Here is a 14,610-nt window from a genome sequence, read left to right as displayed (position 1 = left end):
GCCAAGTGAAACAAGATTGCAAGAAAAATACAACTAAGGGCAAGTGCAAATATTGTTACACATTTGATCAGGTGGGGTCTGTCAGGACAAACGGCCATGCAGCAGCTATTTAGAAATTTTAAAAACAGTTTTGTATAAAAAAAAACGAATGGTATTTAGTTTCTAGGTAGGTACTGAAAAGGTAGAAATTTAAAAAAATAAAATAAGAAATTTAATTAACCCTCCGATGAACGGATGGTTAATTAAATATTATATCCTACACCGCGTATAATTTCATGTTATATTAAAATAATAATGTATCGTTATGCTGTCAGTGTTCCTATGTTCGATATGCTTTCTTATATCTTCTACCACTTTCTACATTCTTTCTTGTTGATTTCTCTCTACCGTTGCGAATATTTTTAGTATGGTAAAACAACTGACATTTTCTGCAGAGATATTGATACGTTACATTTTTTATTTGGAACATTTTTTATGGCTTGCAAATTTTTGATATATCGATTTTTTACGTGTTCTCCTTCCCACGAGGGGGGTTTTAAGAGGTAGCCGGGGGTAGAAATGGTAAACTTTTTTGCATAATTTTGAGGTCCCAAGAATGACATTCAAAGCAAAATTCAGCTTATTTGTGTGATGTTGTACATTGGCAATTTCAAGTTATAAATGTCATAGCATTCAGCGAAACTTGGTATCAACACTCCTTGTTGCTTATATCAGTTATTTCCATTCTATAATTAAAATTTTGGGAAAAGTATTTTGGGAAAATAATAATTTTTCAATATCCAAATGTTGCATGTATTTATTTCTATATTTTAAAATTTAAGTTTAATTCACTGTTACGTATTAGTTGTGAAATTTTGTAAATAAAACAAAAAACTGAAATTAATAATAAATTTATAAGAAAAGATAATACTTCGATCAGCATTAAAGGCCAGCTTCTTTTTTAATCCATGTTGAGAAATACCCGACATCGGTGTAAGCTGCAACATATTTCCTACAGCCTCCATCTCCCCAGGATACAACCCCAATTAATGTACCGTTGTGTACTAGAGGTCCTCCCGAATCACCCTGTAAAAGATAAAGAGATACGAATAATTTTTATCGTCGGTACTTGTGAACTGTGAAAAAATATATTACAGCATCTTGTGCTTCATTGCTCATCCCATTATTTGATCAAACCAATAATAAAAATAAATAACAGCAATATTACTAACGCCACTATGATTTTTAAAACGTCAAATTTCAATTAGAGCAATTCCAGAAAATCTTGGTGTGAGTAAAGGATCTGTTCATAGTATCGTACACAAAGTGGGTAACAGCAAAGATTGTGCGCAATAGGTTCTTCGTCATTTGTGAGGACCAAAAAAGCTTGCAAATGAGTTTATCTGTGTAAAATCTCACGAAATACAGGAAAAACGGTAATAACTGTCTTTCGTCAGTAATTGCTGGTGGCAGAACCTAGAATGTTTATCAATGCTAACCTGTGTAATGAATAGACTTAGGCAAATACGCAAATAAAAAAGTATAAAATATGCACATAAATAGGCAGTATTGTATGCAGAAATATGCAGTATTTTATGCAGAATATGCATATTTATCTAGAAAATATGCATGTAATAAAAAATATTTACAATATTTTTTATTTACAAAAATACTTACAATATTATAAATACATAACATTTACAATTTTTATAACATATAAATATTATTTTGAATTGTGGTAACAATAGATTTTCAAATAATGTTCAAAATTTTCTAATAAAAACTTATGGCTTCTATCTGAATTTATATATTTGTAAATAGAAAAACTTCTTTCGACATCAACTGATGTAACTGGGGCATTTTTCAAATTAACTATAATAGATGGTTCTAAATTAAGTGGTTCGTAAAATGTCCTAGCTAGTACTCGAACCACTTCAGAAAGAACCTGGTAACCACTATTTTTTTCCATGGTTACTTTAAATTTTTGAAAAAATTTTCTTTCGATAGTACCTTTAACGTTTTGATACAATGACTTAAATTCTTTTATTAAAACTATACTTTCTAACAATGATAATTTGAAGGATTCTTATTGAGTTATAGTTTTCTGGAAAAAACTATAATTTGATTTTAGGAATGATAGTTGCTGTTGGAGGATGTTATTTTGGAAGGCTTGCTTAGCTTGTTATAAAGACTGGCAACTATCATCCGTTAAAAGGTTAATTATTTTTTTTAAATCAACAAAATGATCAGCAAGGAAATTAGCTGCTTCCAACTATGTTCCCCAACGTGTTAAAATGGGTTGCGGTGGCAGTGGAACAGCACCAAGCATACCTCTGTGATATTGAATTCTTACAGGTGATTTCAGAAACACTTTTTTGTCGCTCGCTATTAAACTGTTAACTAGTGGAAAATTTTCTCTTACTTCCTTCGCAACTCTATTTATTCCATGCGCTAAACAAATGACATGTATTAAGTTTGGATAAAATATTTTTTAATTTTGTCCTGCTTTCACCATATACGGTACGGCATCAGATAAAATAAGCAATAATTTATCATTAAGCACAGCAGCAGGAAAAAAAAAGTTTGCTAATGCTTCTTGTAGAAACCGTAATATTGTTAGAGCGTTGGTTTTTTCCACCTGCTTACAGGACATTAAATACGATTTTGGAAAGGTTTCATCGCTAAGTATACCAATCAGTAAGTGCACAATGTATTCCTGACAAGTCATTGGTCTCGTCCACACATATGTAAAATTAATTATTACCTATTTCGGCTTTTATTTTGTGGATAACTGAGGAGTATAATAAATTGACATTATTTCCATTTAGAGTTCGTTCATCAGAAATGTTTTGTTTGCAATATTTTTTTAAAATAAAACTTAAGTTTTCATTAGATAATTTTGAAAGCGGTATATTAGAAGATATTAATGCAAGACACAACTCTTCGTTAAAAGTTTCTTGTTTGGTTTGTTTTTTGGAACTTGACTGAAAGCACTTGGACACTGAAGGTTGATATTTTTCACGGAATGTGGTTCATACTTTTTTAGCGAAATGTTTCGCGGTTCTGACATGCTGATCCATTTGAAATTTTTTTTAGATCAAATCTAAAAAATAATATAAATATTCCATAGTTGTACCCATTTTTAAAATCTAAGATTGAAAATAAATTAAAAATGAACCGTTTTTGCATAACAATTAAAACATCTAAATTAAATCAAATAAAAATCGGTGTAGTAATCTTAAAAATGTCAAGAAATGACTGTGCAAAAAGAAGAAATCCCCAAATATTTACAAGAGGCTCTTGGTCTTTTCTGTTTACATTTAAAGAAAAAATACTGTGAGCATAAATTAAAAGCACTTAATTAATTAAGTCCAATATATAATATATAATGTTTTTTTTAGCAAAATTAAAGCAAACTATGCTATTGTAAGAAAAAAAAAATGTTAGAGATCTTTGAGTAGACTATTGAATGATTTGAATTCTAAATAGGTATCCTATTTTTTATAGCAAGGAGTTTAAAAATGCTTGAAAAAAGAAAAAAGACATCGAATTATTACGAACTAATAATAATAATCTGCGATAATCTTGGGAACTAATAATAATAATAACAATCTAAAATTTTCCTGCGGGGAGTTTTTGTCAGTTCTTCTATCAGGCGCGGCCCCCTGCGAATGGGGGATGCTCTCTGAGTATTCTTAGAACCGATGCCCAGAGGGCAGCAGGAATACCTGCCGAGGAACAAAAACTGACACCTGACAGTAGGTATACAATGAACACCCATGAAAATGGAGTTTAATAATTTATGTTTAGGGTCGCTGTCTGGGGATCGCCAGGGCACGTCTGGAGCTGGCGCTGGACGTGACAGCATGAGGGACGTCGGTGGCAGGGTGTTGAGGAGGCGGGCCCCTGTCATACAATCAGCTACAGCTCAACAACAAGAAGAACCATAAATGAGCCAAACAACAACAAGAGCTCCACTCGCTGAAGGTGCTGCGCTGGAACATCCGCCGGCGCTCACTTAAGCAGGACGACCGAGGCAGCGCATAAAATGGACTGTGTCCATAAACGAAAATATTTTGCGCATTTATTATAAGGTGACAAACCTCGGTCAAGAAACGATCGGCTATCGACAACAACTGTATGCCGAATTTTGCAGTGAATACCCAGAAATCCAAGTACATGAACAAAAAATAGGAGACCAACACCGGGTAATTTTAAGAAAAAATCTTATCATAGAGACTAGAGGCGACATTATCAGAAGCGAAATTGAACGGGAGATCCATAACCAAGAGCAAGTTGCAGACCAAGTCCCTAATAAAGTCCCTAATGAGCAGATTCCTGAGCTTCTCATACAAGAAACTCAACCTAATAATACACAGCAGGGCAATAATAAGTTGCACGATAGTCTGGTAAACGAGATGGCACGCGCTGTACAAGAGTTTAGTGGAACAAACCCACTTAGCAGACCACCGCTACCAAAAATAAACTCTTCTAAGAAACTAGGAGCGCTGTTACAAATTGTGAATACTGAAGTCCTACCTAATTATATCACAGAAGCCCACTCATTAGAATATTTGCATATGCTGATTTACTGTGCAGCAACGGCAATTGCTAATCTCATGGGCATTAAGATCAGAACACGACGGGGTACCAACATCGGAAGGACTGGTAACAGAATAGCACCCTGGGAAAAACGACTGCTGGGGAAGATTGAATTACTGCGTAGGGACATTGGACAAATAACAGAATACATAAGAGGAGTAAGAAGCAGAAAATTCATCAAAAGAGCTGAAGAAATATTGTTTAACACGTCCGCCGTATCTACCAACATTGTGCTCTGAACAATATCATAGAGCCTCAACAGAAAGGATGTGCTAAGGGCTCCATGGGCTGCAAATAATAACTTATTATCGACTCAGTCATTTCTAATTAGGCATACTCAAAAAAGGAACCTTTTTACTGCCTTCATTGACTACAAGAAGGCTTTTGATTCAGTGCTGCCTGAATGGCTTATAGGTATATTAAAAATATATAAAGTCGATGATAATCTCGTGACCTTTTTAAAACATATAATGACAGAGTGGAAGACTAAAATTCACCTTCAAATACCTGGTGAAATTAATATCGAAACTAAAGATATCCTTATTAACTGGGGCCTTTTCCAGGGGGACTCGTTGAGTCCACTTTGGTTCTGCCTATCAATGAACCCACTATCTCAGCTGCTGAACTCTACTGACTCAGGATTTAGCATCAAAAATAACAACACTTTTGTAGCGAAGCTTAATCATCTGTTGTATACGGATGATTTAAAATTAATGGCTTCCACTCGAAACCACCCAGTTGAGATGCTAAAAACTGTAGACAATTTCTAAAATGATATCAGTATGAATTTTGGACTAGACAAGTGCCGTATACTAAATATAGTCAGAGGAAAGGTTCAGCCCGGAGGTTTTGATATACAAGATGGCCAAAACATCGAGGCAATGGGTGAAAATGATATGTACAAATATCTCAGAGTAAAACAAGCGCGGAAAATTGACCATAAACAAATAAAAACTGAACTAACTTTGGAGTTCGTGCGAAGAGTAAGACAACTAAATCGGTCATATCTTAATAGTAAAAATTTGTTTAAGGCATTAAATACGTACGCCTGTTCCGCGCTGAGCTATTCATTTGGTATTATAAAGTGGTCAAGTGGTCAATAGAGGGTCTTCAGCGGAAATCAAACTATTAAACAGATTACACAAATAGTTCAAAATGTAAAGAATAAACACTTAAAGGCAGATACATTAATCGTGAATAACAGAGGTTCTAAAAGTAATGAACGAAAGAATAAAAGCCAAAACTTACTCAGACATATATAAAATGACAATTATAAGAAGGAAATTCGGAGAAGTGCAAGAAAAACAAGCAATGAACACATGCAAAGAAATTATGACTACAGTCGAAGTACGATACTCACAATGTACAAACGAAAATTAAAGAACTCACAGGTGGACTAAGATAGAGACAGAAAGGAAATCTAACTGATTCTGATACAAACATTATTTTGGATAAACAGAGTAAAATAATAACGTTGAAAGAATCCTGGAGATACTGTTTAAAGACCAGATAACACAAAGAGATAACACCTTTGAGTTTATTCAACAAGAAAAATTTTATTCTGCAAGAACACAGCCAAAGGATGTTCAAGAAGCAGGTCCCCATAATATAATAATATACAACCAGAACTACTCAAATCAATCGCAATAATAACAAAGATGATTAACAACATATACAACTTTGAAAAAATATCAACTGACTGGCTGAAGTTTGAGTTTATTGCAATTAAAAAAAAAAAACATTTCAGGGTCAATGCTGTTGGTACGAGAAAGGCATTGTTCTCAAAGTCTTATTCTGAAGATGCAGAAATATCAATTGCGTTATATACGCTTTTCTGGTTGATTGCGAGAAAGGGATTAATCGAGAACAGCACGCTAAGATGATGCAAAGATACTAAAGAAGCAGGAATTAACAACCAAGATCCAAAATAATTAGAAATATTTATTGACATCAGTCTACAAATCTTAAAATTAAAGATAAACACATGGAATATGTGAAAATCATAGCTCATGATAATTATCAAGTAAAGATTAACTAAAAGATTAAAGGTTAACTCTACGTCAATTAAACACCAGTAGAAAGAGTGACGCAGTATAACTACCTCGGAATTATAATAAATAAAGAATGAACCAACAATCAGGAGATAAGAACCATCCTTAAACCTAAGATTGTTTAGATATTTTCCGTTGATGGAGGTTTCCCTATTTTATACCTATAATATGTGCACTTGAAAATATCTTCCAGCACCAGCGAGTTTTGAGTGAGATTGTATTTCCTGGTCTTAGTCGTATAATTATAATTGTAAATCAATAATTGTAAATCTAAGCCTGACTAAATTTTACATTGTTATTTAAGTAGGCATCTTGGATTATAATCCTGTATCTTAAATCTATAAATCAAATATATTAGATCTACTTGAACAAAACATACTTCGAAATGCTTTTGCAGACAAACGTTTTACCAAAAAGGTAAAACATATAATAAATAAATAATACTATATTTAATAATACTATATAAATAATAAATAATAATAAAACAGATGAGATAAGAGAACTTAAGAACTTTGAAAAAAAAAATGAAATAAGTATTAAGGATGAGAAAGAAATAGAAACGGTAGAGAACTTTGTACAGATAGACGTTGAAGTAACATGGACTACTTAACAACGAAAATAACAATGATACAAGAAGACGACATCATAAAAAACAATGGAAAAAAAGAATGGATACCGCAAGACATCATGAACCTAATGGACGTATAAGGAAGACATAAAACAAGCCCAATAGAATACAAACGAGTCAATAAAATCATTAGAAAAAAGTGCAGAGAAGCTAAAGAAAACTGGACGTCAACCAAATGCCTAGAAATTCAACAATTTCAGGAAGATACGACACCTTTAATGTCCATAACAAAGTAAAAAAATGACAGGTAGACATGGAAAGAGACAAGAAACAATATTAAGAAATAATAATAACAAGATAATTATAGATATAGAAGACAAACTGAAGAGACGGAAGAACATTCGTAACATTACCAAAAAAATCCAATTCCTCACACTGCAATGACTATCGAATATTAAGCATGATGTCTCATGTTCTTAAATCTTTTCTCAGAATCATTCATAAACGAATTTACTAGATGTGGGAGTTTAAGATGAGTGATCACAAGAAGCTCTATTTGCCTAAATTTGTTAACACAACGATGCAAAGACAAGAATGTAGATGTCTATGCATATTTTATTGATGATCGAAAAGCATTTAACTGCGTTAGCCATGAAAACATGATCGAAATTTTAAGAACAACTGAAATTGACGAATAAGACTTGCGAATTATCTCAGAACTATATTGGCACTAAACGGCAGCAATTGAAATAGATCACACAATATCCAAAGATATACGAATCAGACGAGATGCGACAAGGTTGCGTCTTATCACCACTATTATTTAATCTGTATTCGGAATCTACATTTAGAAAAGCATTAGACGAATCAACATAGACAACATCAGGTAGGCTGATGATACCATCGTTTAGCAAGCAACGCACAAGAATTACAAAATGTAGTAAATGCGGAAGTTTTACGTAGCGAATTGTTCGGTTTACATCGAAATGTTTCTAAAACTTAAATTCTAGTATTTTCAAAGATACTAAAAACATACATACATTGCATGCCAAGGAAAAAATAATAGTACAGTTAACTTCCACAAAATATTTGGAAGCAAATATCAATAGCCAGTGTAACCCACAAAAAGAAATTCTGTCAAGAATCGAACCAGCTAGAAAAACACTTATGAGCATAAAAACATTTTTTACGAGATCAGACCTTAGTCTAGAGCTCAGAATTACAATGATCAGATGTTATGTTTTCTCTGTTTTGCTGTATGGTTGTGAAAGTTGGGCAATGGACTCTGAAACAGAAAAAACAATAGATGCCTTTGATATATATCACAACATGTTAAACAACGGATGCTACGAATTTTATTAATAAAAAAGTTACTAATGGTGAGGTACGTACAAAGAGAGAAAATGTGCTGAGAGCTAAAAGATAGGAATTACTCTAAATAATATTCGAAGGTAAAGTACAGAACAAAAGATCAATTGGAAGACGCCAGAATTCGTGGCTGAAAGACCTGAGGAGATGGTTTGACCGCCCATCCACATAAATCTTTGGTGCAGGAGTTTCCAAAGCTGCAATTGCCATTTGAATTGCCATTTCGAAAGGAGACGGCGCAATAAGAAAAAGCTAAAGTATGGGTTATATTAGCACTGGATAGGAATAAGTGTAAAATTTGATGATGAAATAAGAAGATGGATATATCCCACAATAGATAGAATAACGCTAAATAAATATATATATATATATATATATATATATATATATATATATATATATATATATATGTATATAGATATATACATATATATATATATATATATATATATATATATATATATATATATATATATATATATATATATATATATGTATATATATCTTTAAGGAATATGACCGTTTAATTTAATATAAAAAAATGTATTTATTGAAGACGTTTCGCCCAATGTTCATTGGGCATCATCAGTTCATCTAAAAGAGTATTATTAGCGATACATCTATATGAAAAACAATTAAGTAAATGATCTTACCTTTAAAAGATCTGTAGCATTAAGATGTTATTATTGTGAAGAAACATCAAAAATTATTCTACTAAATAAATCAGCAAAAACACGGAAACACAGAACGCCGAAACACAGAATAATACTCTTTTAGATGAACTGATGATTCCCAATGAACATTGGGCGAAACGTCTTCAATAAACAGATAAAGTAGCACAACTCTTGTCTTTTTTATCTCCAAATTGACCGAAAATATCCCATTCACTTACGAGTGCACATTTATATATATATATATATATATATATATATATATATATATATATATATATATATATATATATATATATATATATATATATACCTATATATATATATATATATATATTTATATATATATATATATATATGTATATATATATATATATATATATATATATATATATATATATATATATATATATATATATATATATATATATATATATATATATATATATATATATATAGCTTTGAGGTTTATTGGGATTTGCAGCGGTGAAAGAAGTGTACTCTTTTAACTAGGTTTCAAGCTTTTAAAAATGTTTATTTTTATCATCAGGACAACCTGAAATAAAGTGCTACTGTTAGTAAAGAATCCTCGAAACCTATTAAGAGTGTAAAAAGTTATAACTTACGTTATTGAGATTTGTCTTTCGTGGATGTTCTACTCACATGTGAGAATTTCACGCACCACTCATTGATTGAGTCAATAAATAAATAATATATAAATTGCATGGTGTAAAAGACCAAACTTGACAATTATTTTTACTTTTAACACATAAGAAAAAGACAATTACAACGATTTAAAACGGCCACGTGTGTAGGCCAACAGTGGAGTGTTAGGTTAAGAGTAGCTGTCATTCCTGAACATGGCAAATGACAGAACTTGGGCAATGGACTCTGAAACAGAAAAAACAATAGATGCCTTTGATATATATCACAACATGTTAAACAACGGATGCTACGAATTTTATTAATAAAAAAGTTACTAATGGTGAGGTACGTACAAAGAGAGAAAATGTGCTGAGAGCTAAAAGATAGGAATTACTCTAAATAATATTCGAAGGTAAAGTACAGAACAAAAGATCAATTGGAAGACGCCAGAATTCGTGGCTGAAAGACCTGAGGAGATGGTTTGACCGCCCATCCACATAAATCTTTGGTGCAGGAGTTTCCAAAGCTGCAATTGCCATTTGAATTGCCATTTCGAAAGGAGACGGCGCAATAAGAAAAAGCTAAAGTATGGGTTATATTAGCACTGGATAGGAATAAGTGTAAAATTTGATGATGAAATAAGAAGATGGATATATCCCACAATAGATAGAATACCGCTAAATAAATATATATATATATATATATATATATATATATATATATATATATATATATATATATATATATATATATATATATGTATATAGATATATATATATATATATATATATATATATATATATATATATATATATATATGTATATATATCTTTAAGGAATATGACCGTTTAATTTAATATAAAAAAATGTATTTATTGAAGACGTTTCGCCCAATGTTCATTGGGCATCATCAGTTCATCTAAAAGAGTATTATTAGCGATACATCTATATGAAAAACAATTAAGTAAATGATCTTACCTTTAAAAGATCTGTAGCATTAAGATGTTATTATTGTGAAGAAACATCAAAAATTATTCTACTAAATAAATCAGCAAAAACACGGAAACACAGAACGCCGAAACACAGAATAATACTCTTTTAGATGAACTGATGATTCCCAATGAACATTGGGCGAAACGTCTTCAATAAACAGATAAAGTAGCACAACTCTTGTCTTTTTTATCTCCAAATTGACCGAAAATATCCCATTCACTTACGAGTGCACATTTATATATATATATATATATATATATATATATATATATATATATATATATATATATATACCTATATATATATATATATATATATTTATATATATATATATATATATATGTATATATATATATATATATATATATATATATATATATATATATATATATATATAGCTTTGAGGTTTATTGGGATTTGCAGCGGTGAAAGAAGTGTACTCTTTTAACTAGGTTTCAAGCTTTTAAAAATGTTTATTTTTATCATCAGGACAACCTGAAATAAAGTGCTACTGTTAGTAAAGAATCCTCGAAACCTATTAAGAGTGTAAAAAGTTATAACTTACGTTATTGAGATTTGTCTTTCGTGGATGTTCTACTCACATGTGAGAATTTCACGCACCACTCATTGATTGAGTCAATAAATAAATAATATATAAATTGCATGGTGTAAAAGACCAAACTTGACAATTATTTTTACTTTTAACACATAAGAAAAAGACAATTACAACGATTTAAAACGGCCACGTGTGTAGGCCAACAGTGGAGTGTTAGGTTAAGAGTAGCTGTCATTCCTGAACATGGCAAATGACAGAACTTCTTGTTTTCTTTGTTTTATGTAGTACTACTAATATTACACATCACAATTTAACAATGATTGTATTTAGGTTGAAACAACAATTTTTTAAGATGAGAATATACTAAATGAAGAAACCTGGAAACTTTACAATAACTCCTCAGATGTTGAAACATCATTGAAATGTGAATGTGTATCCAAATATAATAGGTAGGAGTGAATGGAGCTTAACTGATTAATGTCACTCCTTTTGTTCATTGCGTTTGAATTTTGAGCAATGAATGCCATTTCTAAGATGATACTTTTTTTGTAATTGGATTCATTAGCTAAAACTTTGACTGATTCATAATTCATGCTAATGGTGGCCGCACACAAAAAGAGCAAAACTGTTTAAGTCAAAAACGTTTTTGACTAAACGAGTCTGATGCTGATGTTTCCATATAAATGAAATTAGCTGACGCACACTGATTAGTCGTGTGTCTAAAGCATGTTTACGCTCATTTAGTTTCAGTCAGTCTGTTTGATGTTGATTACCGGATCGTCGTTTTGCGTCGAAACATTTCAATGTACGCAGGCGCAACGTGTTTTTGAAATTCCTTTCTTGAAACCGCTCGAGTAGTCAACAAGAAGCACATGTGGAAACAGCGATATTTTGTTTGTTTACATTGTATGTATCATGGAAGTGGATGCAGAAAAATTAATTGTACTAATTGAGACCAGATTCTTCTCTCATTTATAGGATGCACCCAAAATTGTCTTTTATTTTGCGTTTTTTTGTCCTGTAGGAGGAACCACTGCCACAAAACTAGTGAAATTTCGTTATCTGTCGACATCTTTAATAAAACAGATTGCAGTATGGTTTGTGCAAACATTTTGTTTCTCTTGAAAACAAAATGTTTCTTGTGGAAACAAAAACGTTTTCGTTTCAAACAAAAACGTTTTTGACTAAAACATTTTTGCTCTTTCTGTGTGCGGCCACCCTTACACTCCACTGTTAGCCGGCACACGTGGCCGTTTTAAATCGTTGTAATTGTCTTTTTCTTATGTGTTAAAAGTAAAAATAATTGTCAAGTTTGGTCTTTTACACCATGCAATTTATATATTATTTATTTATTGACTCAATCAATGAGTGGTGCGTGAAATTGTCACATCTGAGTAGAACATCCACGAAAGACAAATCTCAATAACGTAAGTTTTTATAACCTTTTACACTCTTAATAGGTTTCGAAGATGCTTTACTAACAGTAGCACTGTATTTCAGTTTTTCCTGATGATGAAAATAAACATTTTCGAAAGCTTGAAACTTAGTTAAAAGTACACTTACTTCACTGCTGCAAATCCCAATAAACCTCAAAGCTCCGTTTTCTAACGTTGTCAGCAAAGACTTCTTTTCCTTATATATATATATATATATATATATATATATATATATATATATATATATATAGATGCAAATAAACATAAAAATATCCTATCTTGTAAACACGAACAAAAGTAACCAGTCTAATATGAATTAACAAAAGATACAAATAAGAAAGTGTTCGTATGAATCTCGCGAATATTAAAAAAAAAATTTAGATTAAATATTACGTGGCATGCTGATTTTTTTTCTTCTATATCTCCCGCGCATATCATTCGGTCTGTAACTGATATATGATCCTCATTCAAAAGGTTTTTGCAGGTTTGTTGGTCTACGATTTTCATGGATGCTTCCAGTAGATAGTCCAACTCTTTGCCCTCCTAAAAAATTATAATTAATATGTTAAAATAGATCCATACTAAAAATAAAAATATAGACAAGGGGATTAACTCGAGTTCATTCGGAAAAATGTTGCCATAAGATTTTTTTTGCATATTCACTTTCATGAGATACCCCAAAATAAGGTTGAAAAAGTCGCCCAGGCGAAAAATTTTTTTAACAATTTTTTTTAAACAAATTGTAATAATGAATATTTAATCTTTGGAACCATTCTGAACAAAATAGGTTTCCTGTAGTTTACCTGTAAACTTGATGGTTTTCCAGTAATAAACAATTTAAAACTGAAACATTAGCAAAATAGCAATTGCAAGGCTCAAAAACAGAACTAATAAATATTTTGAATTCACCAATGACCTAAATTTAAAATTAAACCTTGTTCTATCATTTTAATATAAGGATTTTGCGCTTATTTAAGTTTAAAACAATATTTTTAATCGTTAATGAAGCTCTCATGACAGGACAGGCGCTCGGGCTGCAGCGTATATTGGAGAGAGAAACCAGATCTATGGTACAAAGTTTTGCTGGTTTAAATTTTCATTGTCAAATTGAGCCCAGCGTGGTTCATTAAAAATTAAATAAATTGTTCTAAATAAGCCCAGAATTTTGATCGGGAGCTGATAGAAGAATTGTTGGAACTTGAATTTAGGTACTTGATTTTTTCAAAAATATTTTTTTTTACTTATGGTTTGTAACAATTTATACAGCTAATCACGTTGGGAGCCAGTTGTAACAATATATTATTTGCTTATTGGGGGTTGAAAGGGGGACTAAACAATTACTGTGCTAGAGATGGGGTAAGCAAATAAATTGAAACATTTGCGAACGGCTACTCGTGTTTTAGTTGACTACCTAGGTCGTGGATAAAGGTTTATTTATTTGAGGGACTGGGAGGGCTAAAAGATATTAAAACAATACTAACAGAGATTTTCAGGGCAACACTACATAAGAAGGTTCCTAAACTATTTAAAATGGACGCCGATTAACATTACACATTTATGGAAACGGTTGTTTCTTAGAATTGTCATATTTTCTACTAGTTCTTGAGTTTGATCTTAGTTATTTTGTGTTTTTGCTTTCATCCAATTTTTGAAAAATGAAGTCTACCCAGGTTAATCATTTGAAAACAGGAGAGTTATCTTATGAGCTTTTCGTAAGAGGTAGAGATGCCCCAAATAAGAC

General features: G+C 31.5%; 1 protein-coding gene across 1 annotated transcript in view; it reads right to left on the bottom strand.

Annotated features, from left to right (window-relative positions):
- Window positions 1-778: 778 nt before the first annotated feature.
- The window catches only part of LOC140439042 (trypsin-7-like), a 60,364-nt gene continuing 46,532 nt past the window's right edge, over window positions 779-14,610 (bottom strand). The window contains exons 5-6 of the mRNA XM_072528681.1: window positions 13,263-13,412; window positions 779-1,065 (exon numbers count right to left, since the gene is read on the bottom strand). Of these exons, the coding sequence (XP_072384782.1) occupies window positions 922-1,065; window positions 13,263-13,412 (294 nt within the window). The 3' untranslated portion in view covers window positions 779-921. The remainder of the gene's footprint in view (window positions 1,066-13,262; window positions 13,413-14,610) is intronic.

The sequence above is a fragment of the Diabrotica undecimpunctata genome, chromosome 1 (genome assembly GCF_040954645.1).
Source record: "Diabrotica undecimpunctata isolate CICGRU chromosome 1, icDiaUnde3, whole genome shotgun sequence".
In the NCBI taxonomy this organism is placed as follows: Eukaryota; Metazoa; Arthropoda; class Insecta; order Coleoptera; family Chrysomelidae; genus Diabrotica; species Diabrotica undecimpunctata.
This window is presented reverse-complemented; position numbering and strand designations above follow the sequence as displayed.